This window comes from Ovis canadensis, chromosome 11 (genome assembly GCF_042477335.2).
Source record: "Ovis canadensis isolate MfBH-ARS-UI-01 breed Bighorn chromosome 11, ARS-UI_OviCan_v2, whole genome shotgun sequence".
In the NCBI taxonomy this organism is placed as follows: domain Eukaryota; kingdom Metazoa; phylum Chordata; class Mammalia; order Artiodactyla; family Bovidae; genus Ovis; species Ovis canadensis.
This window is the reverse complement of record NC_091255.1, coordinates 19050443-19070345: the sequence shown is the minus strand read 5'-3', so window position 1 is coordinate 19070345 and position 19903 is coordinate 19050443. Positions and strand designations below refer to the sequence as shown.

The window sequence follows — 19903 nt, the reverse complement described above, 5'->3', positions numbered from 1 at the left end:
ATGAAAGAAGTCAAGCAGGAAAAAACTCATACTATAGAATCCCAACTATATGAACAAAATCAAAACTTACAGAGAGAGTAAAAGATTAGTGTTTTCTTAGGGTCTGTGAGTAGGGAGAATGAGAAAGGTAAGAATAAACAGGTATAGCACAGGGTATTTTTATGAGAGTGAAACTATTCTGTGATCCTGTAATGAAGAATGTATAACATTAAGCTCTTGCCAAATCCTATAAAACTATATAAAACACAGAGTGAACTCTAACATAAACAGTTGGCTTTAGTTAGTAATGGCGACCCACTCCAGTACTCTCACCTGGAGAATCCCATGCACGGGGGAGCCTGGTAGGCTACAGTCCATGGGGTCGCAAAGAGTCGGACACAACTGAGCGACTTCATGTTCACTTTTCACTTTCCTGCACTAGAGAAGGAAATGGCGACCCACTCCAGTGTTCTTTCCTGGAGAATCCCGGGGATGGCGGAGCCTGGTGGGCTGCTGTCTATGGGGTCGCACAGAGTCAGACATGACTGAAGCAACTTAGCAGCAGCAGCAGCAGCAGATCAATATTGGTTCCTCAACTGTACAAAAACAGTCTTAATGATCAAGATTAACCATGATGGTGTGGTCACTCCAGATATCCTGGAGTGTAAAGTGAAGTGGAACTTAGGAAGCTTTACTATGAACAAAGCTAGTGGAAATGATGGAATTCCAGCTGAGCAATTCAAAATCCTAAAAGATAATGTTGTTGAAGTGTTGCAGTCAATATGCCAGCAAATTTGGAAAACTCAACAGTGGCCATAGGAATGGAAAAGGTCAGTTTTCATTCCAATCCCAAAGAAAGGCAATGCCAAAGAATGTTCAAACTACCACGTAACTGCTCATTTCACATGCTAGCAAGGTAATGCTCAAAATTTTTCAAGCTAGGCTTCAACAGTACATGAACCAAGAAATTCCAAACGTAGAAGCTGGATTTAGGAAAGGCAGAGAGGCCAGAGATCCAATTGCCAACATCTGTTGGATCATAGATAAAAGCAAGGGAATTCCAGAAAAACATCTACTTCTGCTTCACTGACTACGCTAAAGCCTTTGACTGTGTGGATCAGAGCCAAAGCCTCAACTGTGTGAATCACAACAAACTGTGGAAAATTCTTAGAGATGGGAATATCAGCCCACCTTACCTGCCTCTTGAGAAACCTGTATGCAGGTCAAGAAGTAACAGAACTGTACATGGAAGAACGGACTGGTTCAAAACTGGGACAAGGCTGTATATTGTCACCCTGCTTATTTAACTTATATGCAGAGTACACCATGAGAAATTCCAGGCTGGATGAAGCACAAGCTGGAATCAAGATTTCTGGGAGAAATATCAACAACCTCACATATGCAGACGACCCCACCCTAAGAGCAGAAAGCAAAGAGGAACTTAAGAGCCCTTGGTGAAAGTGAAAGAGGAGAGTGAAAACTCTGGCTTAAAACTCAGCATTCAAAAAATGAAGATCATGGCATCCAGTCTCATCACTTCATGGCAAACAGATGGGGAAACAATGGAAACAGTGACAGACTTTCTTTACTTGGGCTCCAAAATCATTGTGGACAGTGACTGCAGCCATGAAATTAAAAGACGCTTACTCCTTGGAAGGAAAGCTATGACAAACCTAGACAGCATATTGAAAAGCAGAAACATCACTTTGCCAACAAAGCTCCGTATAGTCAAAGCTATGGTTTTTCCAGTGGTCGTGTATGGATGTGAGTTGGACCATAAAAAATGTTGAGCACAGAAGAACTGATGCTTTTGGATTGTGGTGTTGGAGAAGACTCTTGAGAGTCCCTTGGGCTGCAAGGAGATTCAACCAGTCAATCCTAAGGGAAATAAACCCTGATTATTCACTGGCACAACTAATACTAAAGCTGAAGTTTCAACACTTCAGCCACATGATGTGAAGAGCTTTCTCATGGGAAAAGACCCTGATACTGTGAAAGATTGAGGGTAGGAGGAGAAGGGGGCGACAGAGGATGGAGATAAGTGGATGGCATCACTAACTTAATGGACGTGAGTCTGAGCAAACTCCGGGAGACAATGAACAAAGGGAAACCTGGTGTGCTGCCATTCATGGAATCACAAAGAGTCAGACATGACTGAGTGACTGAACAACAAAAGTGCAGATCTGGTTATTTTGCTTTTAGGGCACTTAAAAATAACTCTAAATGCTACTGACAAACAACAAACAAAAACCAAATTAATCTAATGCTGAAAAACGTGGTCTGATCCATCTGGATGGCAGTTTACTACCAGCAATGATAATGCCACAACGTTTTTATATGGTTTTTATGTTTAACGCAACACAGTTTCAGATGTTCCTTGATTTTATCTCCACATTTGCTTAACTGGTAATAATACACATGGCACTGAGAGCAATGAGAGAGTGATCAGTTCAGTTCAGTCGCTCAGTCATGTCTGACTCTTTGCGACTCCATGAATCGCAGCACGCCAGGCCTCCCTGTCCATCACCATCTCCTGGAGTCCACTCAAACTCATGTCCATCGAGTCGGTGACGCCATCCAGCCATCTCATCCTCTGTCGTCCCCTTTTCCTCCTGCCCCCAATCCCTCGCAACATCAGAGTTTTTTCCAATGAGTCAACTCTTCGCATGAGGTGGCCAAAGTACTGGAATTTCAGCTTTAGCATCATTCCTTCCAAGGAACACCCAGGGCTGATCTCCTTTAGAATGGACTAGCTGGATCTCCTTGCAGTCCAAGGGACTCTCAAGAGTCTTCTCCAACACCACAGTTCAGAAGCATCAATTCTTCGGTGCTCAGCTTTTTTCACAGTCCAACTCTCACATCCATACATGACCGCTGGAAAAACCATAGCCTTGACTAAGAGTGACACTTTCCTTCAAATAGTTTTTGAAGAATTCCTTCTAAACTTGTGAAAAATCTAACTACATTCCCTTAACCTTGCACTCTGATCAAGGGCAGAAATAACTACTTTAGTTTACGGAAACAAAGATTTGACTTTTCAGTGAAATACACTTTGTAATAAATGCTTATTTGTATGTTTTAAATCCTTTACTGGTTACATGAATCAATGGAACTAAAATAAGAATGTTTTCACAGCAAGACAGTTTATAAATGCCATTTTATAAAAGTTTCTCAAGGATATGAAAAGAAACAGAAAACGTGAAACTTCTAAGTTTCAAATTTTTTTTATTCTTATTATGGGATTTATAGGGTTCATTGGAATCCCTTTAAAGATTCAGTAGAATCTGCTAGCTAGGTAGCTTTTTAAATACTTCCAAATTAATCAAATGCAACTAATGAGTTCCTTAATCTGGTCTTCCCAAGGAATCTAAGAGGACAGGTCTAGAAAAGAATAGAAAGGTAACTGGCATTTTCCTTTTTCCTCCTCTACCGCAACCTCTAGTATAGCATTATATTTCTAGAATAATTAAAGAAACTCTGATATGATCACTTATCCAGATTTATGTTTCTATCTGGGTTAAAATCAACAAGCACTCATGAACAGAATTCTAAAATTCCATGTTTTAAAATTCCCATAAACTCACAGAACTTATGTATTATAGATTAATCCTTATTCTTCAGACCATTAGTTAAGCAGCCTTCTGAATACTCATTTCCTAATATTTCTCATACCTGCTTCAGAAATGCATTCACTGAAGCATAGAGATTGGAAGTGTTTGCACTGCTGAACTCCATTCAGCAATCAGTACTGCTATGACAACTTCTCACCTGTTTTCTCCACCAAGAGCAAGCTGTTTTCAAATACGAAATTGTTTTTAATATATCATTCAGAGACAGGAAGAGAGTGAAACAAGAGAGACATCCAGGGCACAAATTTAATGAGGCCTTCACTCATGAGCCCCACATTTCTGACCCTAAAAGTATATAAATTCTGCGCCCTCGATGTCACGCTTGTCACTCCCTAGTCCTAGCTCTGCCATTATTTCACTATATTTGCCAGTGTCCAAAGCAAAAACCTCTCTTTCATTTCTCTAATTTCAACTAAGTAAAAAAAATGTATATATTTTTTAGGAAGGGTGCATTTTCTATCTTGATTTAAAAGAGTTTAAGATAGCATCAGTTCTACACACATCACACTTTATGAGCCGCATTCAGTAACAACACCAAAGTAACCACCCCGTCGTGCACACGGTTATCTGAGGGTGTGAGGGAAGACACCATTTCTCATTGGCTATTAACAGAGAAAGTTACTGTCCAAGTCAATTCCAACCCGTACCTGGAATTTCGTACAACTGAATAACTTCAACCATTACAATGTAACTGCCTAAGCAAGAGAACCACTATTCCGAAATCTCGACAGAAAAAACGTTTCCTGGCTGAATTAATATAAGTAAACAATCTCATTTGCCTAAGGCTTTTCCCCTCCCTTCTCTTTTTAAATTCTCAACTCAAAAGAAAACCAAAACAGAGTTCTGAATAAAATCTAAAGCACTGATTGGAGGATTAGAATACATATAAAACACAAAGATAGTCAAATAAAACCTTAGAATTTTAACTTCTGAAGTATAAGGACAAATTAAAACAAAATCTCTTTCAACCTCGATTATTAAAAGTTAATCTTACCAGATAAAGCAGAAAGGTGTGCAGCCCTGTTCCAAGCCCAACAGAAGACAAAATTCCTAAGCCTATCCAGTAGGCATACAAAAGAAACTGTTTCTCTATCCGTTGCACATACTGAAAAACAAAAGAGATAAGGTGATAAAAAACAAAATCAGAATTCTTAAGCAGAAATGTATTTATCAACTACAATTAAAAAAAAACACTAACTTTCCAATAGGAAGAAAGTATTAAGATTCAAGGCTCCTTAAAGAGACCTAATTCCTCTAACACGTGATAGCAGAGATGACCAAAAAAAAAAAAAACAAACCATGTGACTGGAATGAAGCTCATTTCTAACGTTTTAAAAGTCCTACTATTACAATCACATTTGTAGGAAATATGCAAATTACTGATAACTATGAGAATAAAAATTTTAAAGACCCTTAAAAGTTTCACAAATTTTGTTTAAAAAAGCATGAGAATACACAGTGGTAAGAGATGGGTGGTTATTTATATAATATTTGGAACCAGAACATATTCTTGTTGATACTAGTAAAAAATGTACATAAAATTATTTTTATATATTTAAGACCATGGTGCTTTACAAGCAAAAGCAAACTGCAGCCCACTGGGATACGGAGTTGGAAGATTTCCAGAGTTTAGATGCTCATACTGGACAGTAAATCTGGTTCCCTGGAAACTCATAATAGCACACACAGATTTCTTTAAAATTTATTTAAAACTTGCATTTATATGTATAAAGACTTCTCTGATTAGAAGCAAACTGCTTCACTCCCCTCCTTTTAATGCCATTTATTGTTTCCTACTTTTATAAGCAACATATGTTTATTACAGACAAGTGAAAATACATAAAGTAACTATCCTCCATAATCTCCACCCTACCAAAGATAATCACCACTGGCATTTTGATGAATATAGAGGTAAACTGCTCTAACATGTGAAATGGTATCACTTTAGAACTATTTCCTATCAGAATACATGAACATTTTGCTATTTTAACCAAAGTTATTAACAAAATGTCCTATTTTCCCTTCATTTATGCTGTATTTATAGACAACAGGCAAACAAACTTCCCCTCACTTTATACATATAAAACCGAACTTTCAATCTAGGATGAGTATATGAGCTTTGATAGGTCACAGTATAGAAAACATGAAGACTTTGGTAGTGATTAAAGAATTCATGCTGCTTTGACTAAACATTGCCTGGAAAGTTACATTTAAATCCTTAAAGGTAAAAACGAATGATATATACCAAATATAAATACTGAGCAGCCATGAATTACCACAAGAATATTTTTAATATTTGACCTTAAAAATAAGACATTAAGATACCACTTGTGAGATAAATTAAAAAAAAAAAAAAATCAACAAAACCCAAAACAGTTCCATTCTGAAACTGCCTGGGATTCGGGAAGGAACAAGAACAGCGTTGAACCTCGTACCTGTTGATGTGCTCCTTCAATATAATACGTAGCTGTAAGCACAGCAAGCAGCAGTAAAAAAGACACCACAATGCTTTGACGATGCCATAATCTTAAAAACAAAACAAAAAAAATGAGATACATCACAGTCTCATTTTTAGGATTCATCACTCTCAAGACGTTTCTCACTTAAACAATGAAGTTTTTTAGCTCAGGTTTAGAAGTGGTTCTTGGTGGACTGAGCTCTTCTGCTCTTAAAGACTATAGTCTCTTGATGTACAGAAGAGAATAAATAAGATATATGGGTACAGAATCTAATTTCTTACTAGAAACCCCACTGCAGCCCTCCCCAAACCCCCAAATTGCTTGTATATATTCCAGCCTCTGACTGGGACAGGACGAAGAGGATATAGGTATACTTCTGGCTGATTCATGCTGCTGTATGGCAGAAACCAACACAATACTGTAAAGCTATTATCCTCCAACTAGAAATGAATTTGAAAAAGCATTTACTGGATAGGGCATTAGCCTTTAGTCAGAGGACTTGGATCAGAATCTCTGAAGTACTGCGCTTGGAGTAAGACACTCAACCAATCTGATTCTGTTCCTGTTTTTAAAATCATAATGATCATATACTTATTTTACCTTCTTCGCAGAATTGCTAGAAGAATCAAATGAACTAACAAGTGTTACAGAATACTTTATAAACCAGAAGGACAATAAAAATGTAAGATATTATTACAGATATCTTGGAAAGGTAAACCAGAAAATGATTAAGGCAATTAAAAGTTCAACTCGCTCTTTATGCTATCAGAAACAGGGCTTACAAGTACTAAATTCAAACAGAGAACACAATTTCCATGGCAGAGTCCTTTTCATTGGCTCAAATTATCAGTAGTGCCACGTATCCTGAACCTTGACCTGCTAAAGAATCAGTGTATCTAACGTACACAGGCCTGATTTCTCCTGAAGGTAAAGCCAGAAGAAAAAACTTTTCGTTCTTAGGGTTCTCCTCTGCATAAAGGATTCAATAGGAAACAATCATCAACTGTAATAATCCAGTGAACAAATAGCAGTAAGTGTCCCTAATCTATTTTTCTTCAAACTACATATAAAAAGGAAAATAAATGTGTTCCTATAACATTCTAAATTTAATCCATTTGATAGACCAGGTGGCAGGAATAGGAGCTTGCTGAAGACTTCTAGAATTAGTAAAAACAGTTTATATAAAAGTTAATGGAAGACTCTTTACTTTGAGGTCCATTCCTTCAAGATTACTAGGGTTTCCAGAGAAAAATACTGCAAGGTAATGAGTGGCTGTCTCCACAGGACAATGTTCTGTCTTTCTTCTCGATCCCGCCTCTTCTTTTCATTCACTGAAGAGGGGTCTGAAAAAATTAGTGCAGAAGTTAAAACAGGATGCTACTTTTCCCAGTCACTCTTGAAACTCACCTATCTTCCCATCCCGCGTTTGAAGGACTGCATAGAAGCCTCAAAAGCAAACAACCCGATTCACACTGTGCCAAGTCTAGGCTATGTCCTGCTGTTCTACTCTTACCATTATTTTTGGAATTATATTAGAGTCAGGACACAAGTTTCTCTTATACATTACTGAAAGTGAAAGTGAAGTCGCTCAGTTGTGTCCAACTCTTTGCAACCCTATGTACTGTAGCCTACCAGGCTCCTCCATCCATAGAATTTTCTAGGCAAGAGTACTGGAGTGGGTTGCCATTTCCTTCTCCAGGGGATTTTCCTGACCCAGGGATCGAACCCAGGTCTCTGGCATTGCAGGTAGACACTTCACCATCTGAGCCACCTCGGAAGCCCACACATTACTGGAATACTAAATTAGTCCACTTTCTGTGAAGGGTAATTTAGCATCATATCATAGAACAAAGTGATTGAGAGCTCAAAATGTGAAGGCCAACTAGCAGTAGTAGTATTAGTCACTTCATCATATCCGACTCCCTACGATCCCATGGACTATAGCCTGCTAAGCTCTTATGTCCATGGAATGCTCTGGGCAAGAGTACGGGAGTGGGTTGCCATTGCCTTCTCGAGGGGATCTTCCCAACTCAGGGACTAAACCCAGGTCTCCTGTATTGCGGGCAAATTCTTTACCATTTGAGCTATCAGGGAAGACCAGCAGGTTCTGCTCTAAAACAACCTTGTGAAGGGATATCAAACCCTGGCTCTGCCACCTACTGGTCAAAGCCAGTTGACTTTTCTGTGCCTCAGTTTTCTCTTCACTAAACTAAAAACAGCACTTACTTTTTAGGGTCTTGTTAAAGATTAAATGAGTTAATTCATGTTATATATGTACAATTAAGGTTACTTATTATTGTAAATCTCTTGGCATCATCTCTTGAAATTATAAACGCATATACTTCAGTTGAGCTATTTCAAATCCTAAAACATGATACTGTGAAAGTGCTGCACTCAATATGCCAGTAAATTTGGAAAACTCAGCAGTGGACACAGGACTGGAAAAGGTCAGTTTTCACTCCAATCCCTAAGAAAGGCAATGCCAAAGAATGCTCAAACTACCACACAACTGCACTCCTCTCACACGCTAGTAAAGTAATGCTCAAAATTCTCCAAGCGAGGCTTCAACAATACATGAATCGTAAACTTCCAGATGTTCAAGCTGGTTTTAGAAAAGGCAGAGGAACCAGAGATCAAATTGCCAACATCCGCTGGATCACGGAAAAAGCAAAAGAGTTCCAGAAAAACATCTATTTCTGCTTTATTGACTATGCCAAAGCCTTTGACTAAGTGGATCACAACAAACCGTGTAAAATTCTGAAAGAGATGGGAATACCTGACCACCTGACCTGCCTCTTGAGAAACCTGTATGCAGGTCAGGAAACAACAGTTAGAACTGGACATGGAACAACAGACTGGTTGCAAATAGGAAAAGGAGTCCGTCAAGGCTGTATATTGTCACCCTGCTTATTTAACTTATATGCAGAGCACATCATGTGAAATGCCGAGCTGGATGAAGCACAAGCTGGAATCAAGATTGCCAGGAGAAATAGCAATAACCTCAGATATGCAGATGACATCACCCTTATGGCAGAAAGTGAAGAAGATCTAAAGAGGCTCTTGATGAAAGTGAAAGAGGAGAGTAAAAAAAGTTGGCTTAAAGCTCAACATTCAGAAAACAAAGATCATGGCATCTGGTCCCATCACTTCATGGCAAATAGATGGGGAAACAGTAGAAACAGTGGCAGACTTTATTTTGGGGGGCTCCAAAATCACTGCAGATGGTGATTGCAGCCATGAAATTAAAAGACGCTTACTCCTTAGAAGGAAAGTTATGACCAACCTAGACAGCATATCAAAAAGCAAAGTTATGACCAACGTTGACATTGCTTTGCCAACAAAGGTCCGTCAAGTCAAGGCTATGGTTTTTCTAGAAGTCACGTTTGGATGTGAGAGTTGGACTATAAAGAAAACTGAGCACTGAAGAATTGATGCTTTTGAACTGTGGTGTTGGAGAAAACTCTTGAGAATCCCTTGGACTCCAAGGAGATCCAACCAGTCCATCCGAAAGGAGACCAGTCCTGAATCTTCACTGGAAGGATTGATGTTGATGGTGAAACTCCAATACCACCTGATGCAAAGAGCTGACTCACTGGAAAAGACCCTGATCCTGGGAAAGATTAAAGGTGGGAGGAGAAGGGGATGACAGAGGATGAGATGGTTGGATGGCACCACTGACTCAATGGAGATGAGTTTGGGTAAACTCCAGGAGTTAGTGATGGACAGGGAGGACTGGCGTGCTGCAGTCCATGGGGTCACAAGGAGTTGGACTCGACTGAGTGACTGAACTGAACTGAACTGTCACTCAATAATTCTACTTAGGAGAATGATTAGGTGTGAGGAGAAATGACTTTTGTACAAGTTTATTCAGTGTAGTGTTATTTGCTTTAATAAGACGGAGGAGTGATTAAAATATGTTACACCTGAACAACAGAACACTAAGCAGCCGTAGTAAAGAATAAGTTCTTGGGACTTCCCTGGTGGTTCAGTGGATAAGAATCCACCTGCCAAAGCAGAGGACTCTGATTCAAGCTGTGGTCTGGGAAGATCCCACATGCTGTGGAGCAATGAAGCACGTGGGCCACAGCTACTGAGCCTGTGCTTTAGAGCTTGTGCCCCACAACAAGGGGAAGCACAGCAAAAAGGAGCCCGTGCATTGCCATGAAGAGGAAGCCTGCATGCAGCAACAAAGTCCTAGTGCAGCCCAAAATAAACAAGTAAGCAACAATAAGCTCTTCATGTACAATCTCTAGAAAATAGTAAGTTAAAAATCTTAAACAAATGCACACCATGGTACAGAACAGTAAGTGTGCCATTCTCACATTAATTTTAAATCCCAACGGTGTAAGCAATAGTAGAAGAATACACAAATGCATGTGCCTGCTGAAAGGAAAGAAAAAATGACATGTGAAAGCTCCGAATGGGACGAGACTCTGATACATACAATGCCTATCTCTGAATCCTGAGACTCATGGTGAAACGATACAAAATTTATTGACAACCAAAGTAACCCAAAACTCAGTTAAGTGCTGCAAACACGTTCTACAGAGCAATGCAGTGATCAAAAACAGATGGGAGCTACTACTTCAAAAAGCTTGCAGTCCTTCCAGCAGAAGATTTCTATGATATAATTATAACCCTGCTGAATACTGATATTATCTGCAATGTGTCTGAGATGTCGAATGATCAAGTTAAAAAGAAAATCATTACAATTAACAGAAAAGGAAAACCTTTCACTTTCTTTTAAACACGTAAAGGAAAGTTCTTACCTAAATCGTCTATATAAATGATAACTGTAATTTTTAGGGTAAATGTATAAATAAGAGTCAAATATACTGAAATTTACCACAAATTCCTAATTCAATTAAAATACAAATTTATTCGTCTCAAACTAAAATTTAAAAAGAAATCCACAATAATCACATTCTGACTTTTTGGATTATTATAAAAATTATAATTAGCATAATAAATAAATTTATAATCTATTTCTAAGGTTACAAAATAGCAGGATACAACTGAATGGCAAACAGAGTCAAATAAATATTTATCACACCATAAGATTAAAAAGCAAAAATTTTGTATCTAGAACACAGCTGATGTGACTATGGCCAAGCTGCTTCTGCTATCACTGTGAAAAACCACCTTATAGACCCTTATACATCCACAATTTAATTTACTATGAAGATGAAACAAAAGATAATCTTTTATAAGATTTATAAGAATTTTATGTATTTTATATTACTATATATTATTTTATTAACAAAAGATAATACATATTAGATATATTTGAATTTTATTCCAATGAAAAGGATATCATTTAAATCCACAGATCTTATCCCTCCAAGCCACCATCCTTTACCTGTGAAGTTTCCATTATATTGTTCCTTGTTCATTGCTACACGTCTCTGGTCACAATTTTTTCCATTCTCTGCCATTTCATAGATCAATAACTCTTGAGGAGCTAATAAAACAAAATAAAATCCAGTGCTATGTTACATATTCCTGCCTTGCATCTGTGGATGAATGAAAATGAATACAGAAAGCACAGGGTAGGAATCCCCACCTGCTATCTCAATGTGTTGACACCTTAATTGTCTCTGTTATAATCAAGATTTAATAATCTGCACAAAAGTCTAGTAGAAGTATCAAACATATAAAAGCCACGTTGTGGCAATCCTTTTCCAAACAGCTATCCCAGTGCTTTTCCAGATTAAAATTTGGAGGCAATTTGTCCACAGAAGGTTATAAGATACTAGTACTTTCAAACAGATAACTTAAATGGTCTAAAGTCTTTCTAATTCATTAATACCATACACACTATCTACTCAAATTTTACCAATCGTTCAGTCCTTTGGCATTATTTAAAAAAAAAAAAGATTACATTATCAAACATGTTAAAAATGTTGACAACAGATCCAAGATTAATTATATTTAGCAAGCAATTCTACTGAAAGAAAAAAATGTACAGGCATAGAAGGTGAAAATTTTAAATGTTTAAGATGAATTAAATGTACTCTTTAAGGACTTGCCTGGTGGTGCAGTGGTTAAGAGCCCGCCTTCCCACACAGGGGACACGGTTCCAGCCCTTGGTCAGGGACTAAGGCCCCACACACCCTGCCTAACTACTGAGCCTGTGTGCCTCAGCTGAGACCTGAGGCAGCCAAGAATGAGTGAGTATCTAAATGGACTCATCATATTACACTTTATGTTACAAGTACAGATGTAAATCCTTTACTTAAAATCTCTAAATTACAACAAATAAACTGTGCTGATGTGATTATTCTACACAAAAACATCAGATTACCTGTGCCTGAATCACTCTTTCAGGTGCCAGTAAAGCAAATCTCGCTACCCAAGATGTGTATCACTTCAAAGTCCCAGTGCCGAGTCCTCTGCACGTGCCGTGAGTCCTGCTAGATTTAGATTCAGCATGCCCCACGCCCAAGGCGAAAGAAACCCAAGTAAGATGGTAGGTGCTGCAAGAGGGCATCAGAGGGCAGACACACTGAAACCATACTCACAGAAAACTAGTCAATCTAATCACACTAGGACCACAGCCTTGTCTAACTCAATGAAACCAAGCCATGCCTGTGGAGCAACCCAAGACGGGCGGGTCATGGTGGAGAGGTCTGACAGAATGCGGTCCACTAGAGAAGGGAATGGCAAGCCACTTCAGTATTCTTGCCTTGAGAACCCCATGAACAGTGTGAAAAGGCAAAATGATAGGATACTGAAAGAGGAACTCCCCAGGTCAGTAGGTGCCCAATATGCTACTGGAGATCAGTGGAGAAATAACTCCAGAAAGAAAGAAGGGATGGAGCCAAAGCAGAAACAATACCCAGCTGTGGATGTGACTGGTGATAGAAGCAAGGTCCAATGCTGTAAAGAGCAATATTGCATAGGAACCTGGAATGTCAGGTCCATGAATCAAGGCAAATTGGAAGTGGTTAAACAAGAGATGGCAAGAGTGAACGTCGACATTCTAGGAATCAGCGAACTAAAATGGACTGGAATGGGTGAATTTAACTCAGATGACCATTATATCTACTACTGCAGGCAGGAATCCCTCAGAAGAAATGGAGTAGCCATCATGGTCAACAAAAGAGTCCAAAATGCAGTACTTGGATGCAATCTCAAAAATAACAGAATGATCTCTGCTCGTCTCCAAGGCAAACCATTCAATATTACGGTAATCCAAGTCTATGCCCCAACCAGTAACACTGAAGAAGCTGAAATTGAACGGTTCTATGAAGACCTACAAGACCTTTTAGAACTAACACCTAAAAAAGATGTCCTTTTCATTACAGGGGACTGGAATGCAAAAGTAGGAAGTCAAGAAACACCTGAAGTAACAGGCAAATTTGGCCTTGGAATGCAGAATGAAGCATGGCAAAGACTAATAGAGTTTTGCCAAGAAAATGCACTGGTCATAGCAAACACCCTCTTCCAACAACACAAGAGAAGACTCTACACATGGACATCACCAGATGGTCAACACCGAAATCAGACTGACTATATTCTTTGCAGCCAAAGAAGGAGAAGCTCTATTCAGTCAACAAAAACAAGACCAGAAGCTGACTGTGGCTCAGTTCATGAACTCCTTATTACCAAATTCAGGCTCAAATTGAAGAAAGTAGGGAATCGCAACCCACTCCAGTATTCTTGCCTGGAGAATCCCAGGGACGGGGGAGCCTGGTGGGCTGCCGTCTATGGGGTCACACAGAGTCGGACACGACTGAAGTGACTTAGCAGCAGTAGCAGCAGGGAAAACCGCTAGACCATTCAGGTATGACCTAAATCAAATCCCTTATGATTATACAGTGGAAGTGAGAAGTAGATTTAAGGGCCTAGACTTGACAGACAGAGTGCCTGATGAACTATGGAATGAGGTTCATGACACTGGACAGGAGACAGGGATCAAGACCATCCCCATGGAAAAGAAATGCAAAACAGCAAAACGGCTGTCTGAGGAGGCCTTACAAATAGCTGTGAAAAGAAGAGAAGTGAAAAGCAAAGGAGAAAAGGAAAGATATAAGCATCTGAATGCAGAATTCCAAAGAACAGCAAGAAGAGATAAGAAAGCCTTCTTCAGAGATCATTGCAAAGAAATAAAGGGAAAGAACAGAATGGGAAAGATTAGAGATCTCTTCAAGAAAATTAGAGATACCAAGGGAACATTTCAGGCAAAGATGGGCTCGATAAAGGACAGAAATGGTACGGACCTAACAGAAGCAGAAGACACTAAGAAGAGGTGGCAAGAATACACAGAAGAACTGTACAAAAAAGATCTTCACGACCCAGATAATCACGATGGTGTGATCACTCACCTAGAGCCAGACATCCTGGAATGTGAGGTCAAGTGGGCCTTAGAAAGCATCACTATGAGCAAAGCTAGTGGAGGTGATGGAATTCCAGTTGAGCTGTTTCAAATACGCAAAGATGATGCTGTGAAAGTGCTGCACTCAATATGCCAGCAAATTTGGAAAACTCAGCAATGGCCACAGGACTGGAAAAGGTCCGTTTTCATTCCAATCCCTAAGAAAGGCATTGCCAAAGAACGCTCAAACTACCACACAGTTGCACTCACCTCACACGCTAGTAAAGTAATGCTCAAAATTTTCCAAGCCAGGCTTCAGCAATATGTGAACCATGAAGTTCCAGATGCTCAAGCTGGTTTTAGAAAAGGCAGAGGAACCAGAGATCAAATTGCCAACATCCGCTGGATTATGGAAAAAGCAAGAGAGTTCCAGAAAAACATCTATTTCTGCTTTATTGACTATTCCAAAGCCTTTGACTGTGTGGCTCACAAGAAACCGTGGAAAATTCTGAAAGAGATGGGAATATCAGACCACCTGACCTGCCTCTTGAGAAATCTGTATGCAGGTCAAGAAGCAACAGTTAGAACTCGACATGGAACAACAGACTGGTTCCATATAGGAAAAGGAGTCTGTCAAGGCTGTATATTATCACCCTGCTTATTTAACTTATATGCAGAGTACATCATGAGAAACGCTGGACTGGAAGAAACACAAGCTGGAATGAAGATTGCCGGGAGAAATATCAATAACCTCAGAAATGCAGATGACACCACCCTATGGCAGAAAGTGAAGAGGAACTAAAAAGCCTCTTGATGAAAGTGAAAGAGGAGAGTGAAAAAGTTGGCTTAAAGCTCAACATTCAGAAAACAAAGATCATGGCATCTGGTCCCATCACTTCATGGGAAATAGATGGGGAAACAGTGGAAACAGTATCAGACTTTATTTTTTGTGGCTCCAAAATCACTGCAGATGGTGACTGCAGCCATGAAATTAGAAGACGCTTACTCCTTGGAAGAAAAGTTATGACCAACCTAGATAGCATATTCAAAAGCAGAAGACAAAAAAAAAAAAAAGCAGAGATATTACTTTGCCGAAGTAAGGTCCGTCTAGTCAAGGCTATGGTTTTTCCAGTGGTCATGTATGGATGTGAGAGTTGGACTGTGAAGAAGGCTGAGCACCGAAGAATTGATGCTTTTGAACTGTGGTGTTGGAGAAAACTCTTGAGAGTCCCTTGGACTGCAAGGAGATCCAACCAGTCCATTCAGAAGGAGATCAGTCCTGGGATTTCTTTGGAAGGACTGATGCTAAGGCTGAAACTCCAGTACTTTGGCCACCTCATGTGAAGAGTTGACTCATCAGAAAAGACTCTGATGCTGGGAGGGATTGGGGGCAGGAGGAGAAGGGGACGACCGAGGATGAGATGGCTGGATGGCATCACGGACTCGATGGACGTGAGTCTGAGTGAACTCCGGGAGTTGGTGATGGACAGGGAGGACTGGTGTGCTGCGATTCACGGGGTCGCAAAGAGTCGGACAGGACTAAGCGACTGAACTGAACTGAACTGATGAGAATACGATGTGGCCATGGGTTCAATCTGCCTACAGTTTGTTAGTTAGAACAATTTTATCCCTTGGCTAAAATTCCAACCATACTTTAGGCTTCATAAAGGAAAACAAACGTAAGACTATAAAGGCTAAAGAAAAAGCCTACATTCATTATTCCAACAGAAGGTTTCTTCTTTTTGACATAATCCATTTCTGGACACCTTTCTTTGTTGCCTTCATTTTTCAATAAACAAATTAACATATCAGGAAATAAAGCACAGGTTTCCCTCAGCACAGATGGAGAGCCTGAAGCAGAGGACTGTGAGTCTAAAATCCAGATTTGCACACCAGATTTGCTACTAACTAGTTGCATGATTTTAAGTAAGTCTCATTTTTTCTAGATCTTGATTCTTTGGGTCTACAAAAGGAGAACAAAAATTCTCATGTCTACAGGTTTGATGACGATGAAGGAGTGTATGTTTGGGCATGCCAGTGTGCATATAACCATAAATGGCCAATACACCAAAGTGAAATCGCTCAGTCGTGTCCGACTCTTTGCGACCCCGGGACTGTAGCCTACCATGCTGCTCAGTCCATGGGATTGTCCAGGCAAGAGTACTGGAGTGGGTTGCCATTTCCTTCTCCAGAGGATCTTCCCAACCCAGGGATTGAACCCAGGTCTCCTGCATTGTAGGCAGATGCTTTACCATCTGAGCCACACCGAAGAACCAATGCTTTTAATACACCAAAAGCGTAGGTATATGAAGCAGTACACCTAGCAACTGTCTGTATGAGAGAAAGTACTTCATAGCACAAGCCTCACGGCTACCACAGAAGCTACATGACTGTCTTTCATTCAACACTCAGTATAAAGGTTTGGGGTCAATAATGGCCACTGAAGACACAAATGTGAATACCGGACGATCCTTATCCTCCAGCAGGTCACAGTCTGGTAGGGAAACCACACGAACACAAGACTTCAATTATAACATGAAACAATGAAAGAGATGTACAGTAAATAACTTAGCAGAAAGAAAACAGGTTTTGGAATCTAACAGAACTGGATTCAAATCCAAACTTCCCAGTATCTATTTTAAGCTTTGGCAAGTTTTTACATCTATCTATCAGTTTCTTCAAAAGGTACTCTGAGGATTAAATAAAATAATGTACATTAAATGCTAATATTGTCTTATCTCTTATAGGCACTCAATATATACCAGTTACAATGATGATAATGTTAGGTAGTTAGAATAGGAAAAAGGAGTCCAAAATGGCGGTGGCTAAAAGACAAAGAAGGGAAAAGCTTGTGAAAACAGAACAAAGGAAGGTCGGAAAACTGGAGTGAGGACCTCAGGTAAAACAAACAGCACTCCAGGCTAGCCCAATTTACACAGGGCAGGCCCAGGAGGAAGAGAAAAAAACAGGTAAAAAGAGGAGCCAAAATTGGGCCAGGGCCTCTCTTCTCTTCCTGTCTTTTGGGTTGGCATGCCTTCATGCCTCAAGGATGTATTTTCCTTTGCTTTGTTAATAAAACTGAGCTGTAACACAGAGCTGTAACACTGGTCTGTCCAAGGGCTGTAATGCTGTTCTGTCCAGTTGCTTCAAATTTTTGTTGCGACAAGACAGAACTGAGGAAATTACAAACTCCCTGGTGGTTCAGAGCGTCTGCCTCCAATGCGGGAGACCCGGGTCGGGAAGATGCCCTGGAGAAGGAAATGGCAACCCACTCCAGTATTCTTGCCTGGAGAATCCCCTGGACGGAGGAGCATGGTAGGCTACAGTCCACGGGGTAGCAAAGAGTTGGACATGACTGAGCAACTTCACCTTCACCTGGCAATAAGGAGACAGAAAGTACAGGATAGTATGGGAACTCAGAGGGCAATACGTTCATAGTAGTCATAGAAGCTGAAACTTGATTCTATAAACTTAAGTCATACTTCTGTGACGATATTTTCCAAAGACAAGCAATTACAAAAAAAAGTGAAGATAATTTGTGAAAATCTGTATGATCAAAGCATCACAATAGGTTTAAAAAATACAAATCTATTCCACAAATCATGCTTTCTGGTTTTATTAATAAAATTAACTGACTATATCTTAAATGAATCATATAATAAAGAAGTTAAAGATTTTCCATCTTCCAATCATTGAACATGAAGTTAAAGATTTTCCATCTTCTAATCATTCATACGTAAGTTCTGTAAAGACTTATAACTGCAAAATCATATTCAGCCAAATTCTGCAGGCAATTCATTTTCGAGATGAACAGCCATTCACCCACATCACAATAAAGAACATTTAATTAATTTGTGATGCAAAGATGTAAGAAGGCAGAAAACAGCTCACGTGTTACGAAGGACACACTCTAAAACCTTTCCCCCTACAAAACACCAATAACTCATTTCCCCAGTCTTACTCTTTCCCATGGTATCTTTGAGAGACAAAGTTTTATTCAAAACAACTTGGGTCTGTTTAAGTCCTTACTTAATAACAATGGTATTATGCAACCACTCAATGACGTTTTACAAGACGTTTGGAGAGGAACTTTTATTTGAGCAAATGTGTTCTTAAACACAATTACACAATGTGTTCTTACACAATGCTAAAGAAGACAACAGCCCACTGACATTTCCTACTCAAAAAATTATCTAGAAAAAAAGTCTGGAATTTTGTTTTGTGAGAAATAACATAAGAGACTAAGTTATTTTGTCTACTTCTTTACAAACAAGGTAAATTCACAGTTTAAAAAACAGTTTTTGAAAAACTTTTGCCAACCTCTAGCCCCACTCCCCTACTAGAGGTTGAGAGAGGAGGCTGAAAGTTCAAACCCTCTAATCACGTCTAGGTTTTTTTGGTGATCAGTCCCCACCCTGGAGGTTAACAACAGGCCCAGCAAAAGTTGCCTCATTAGAATAAAAGGTGCGCCTTTCACTTACATCACTCAAGAAAACTACAAGGGATTTGGGAACTTTGTGCCTGGAATTGGGACAAAGACCAAATATATATTTCTTATGCCATAATTACTCAATTACATAAGGACAGAATTACACACTCACAGAAGAAGAGAATATGCTAGTTATGTGCTGAATTGTACCTCCCCCTCCCTTATATGCTGAAATTCTAATCCCCAAAGTGACTGTATTTATATTATAGTTGGGGCTTTTAAGCAGGTAATTAAGGTTAAATGAGGTCCTAAGGGTGGGACCCTAGTTAGATAGATCTGGTGTCCTTAGAAGAGGAGAAAAGAGACACCAGAGACCTCTCTCTGTATGCATACAAAGGAAATGTCATGTGAGCACACACAAAGAAGACAGCCATGTCCCAGCCAAGAAGAGAGCTGGCACCTTAATTGTGGACTTCCAGCCTCCAGAACTGAGAACATTAACTCAGTGCCCCAAAGCTGCCAAAATGTCTTGACCGATCAGAGGCCAAATCAGGGCAGGCGGCATTTCACCTGTACTCCACACCTCAAGACTAATACATCCATGTTATTCTAATTCTGTTCTCCTTCCCACCTGAAAGTAGTTTTATTTCCTTGGAGCTAAAAAAAAATCCTACCGACATCACTTACTAGTTGCATAACCTTGGGTAAGTAATTTAAGCTTTTGCATTTGAGTTTACTCGTAAAATATCCCCATTCCTATTTTCATGTCATCCTTAAATGTTCTTCTTGTTGCTCTGAGGACTCTCATTTATTTTCTCTACTTTCAGAAAAATTATATATAACTGTCCTGCACAGAGTCTGGCTGGGACACAGTACGCACTTAATGTTAGCTTCTCTACACCCTTTCCAGGAATGTCTCAATTTTCCAAAACAACCATAGTCAATACTGCCCGAGTATTCATTTACAGGTACTTGTCTTCCATATTTCTATAATATTCAAGAGGCTGCAAACTGATTTTTACAGAAGCATTGACAGAAAGATCTTGGTTTGTTATACTAGATAACAAAAATGAATTATTTTTCATCAATG

General features: G+C 39.5%; 1 protein-coding gene across 3 annotated transcripts in view; it reads right to left on the bottom strand.

Moving 5' to 3' along the window:
• Positions 1-19903, bottom strand: part of VMP1 (vacuole membrane protein 1) — a 132383-nt gene that overhangs the window by 100098 nt on the left and 12382 nt on the right. For all 3 annotated transcript variants that reach the window (XM_069602677.1, XM_069602678.1, XM_069602676.1), the window contains exons 2-5: positions 11427-11528; positions 7275-7410; positions 6044-6134; positions 4603-4713 (exon numbers count right to left, since the gene is read on the bottom strand). In XM_069602677.1, coding sequence (XP_069458778.1) covers positions 4603-4713; positions 6044-6134; positions 7275-7410; positions 11427-11502 — 414 coding nt within the window. In that variant the 5' untranslated portion in view covers positions 11503-11528. The remainder of the gene's footprint in view (positions 1-4602; positions 4714-6043; positions 6135-7274; positions 7411-11426; positions 11529-19903) is intronic.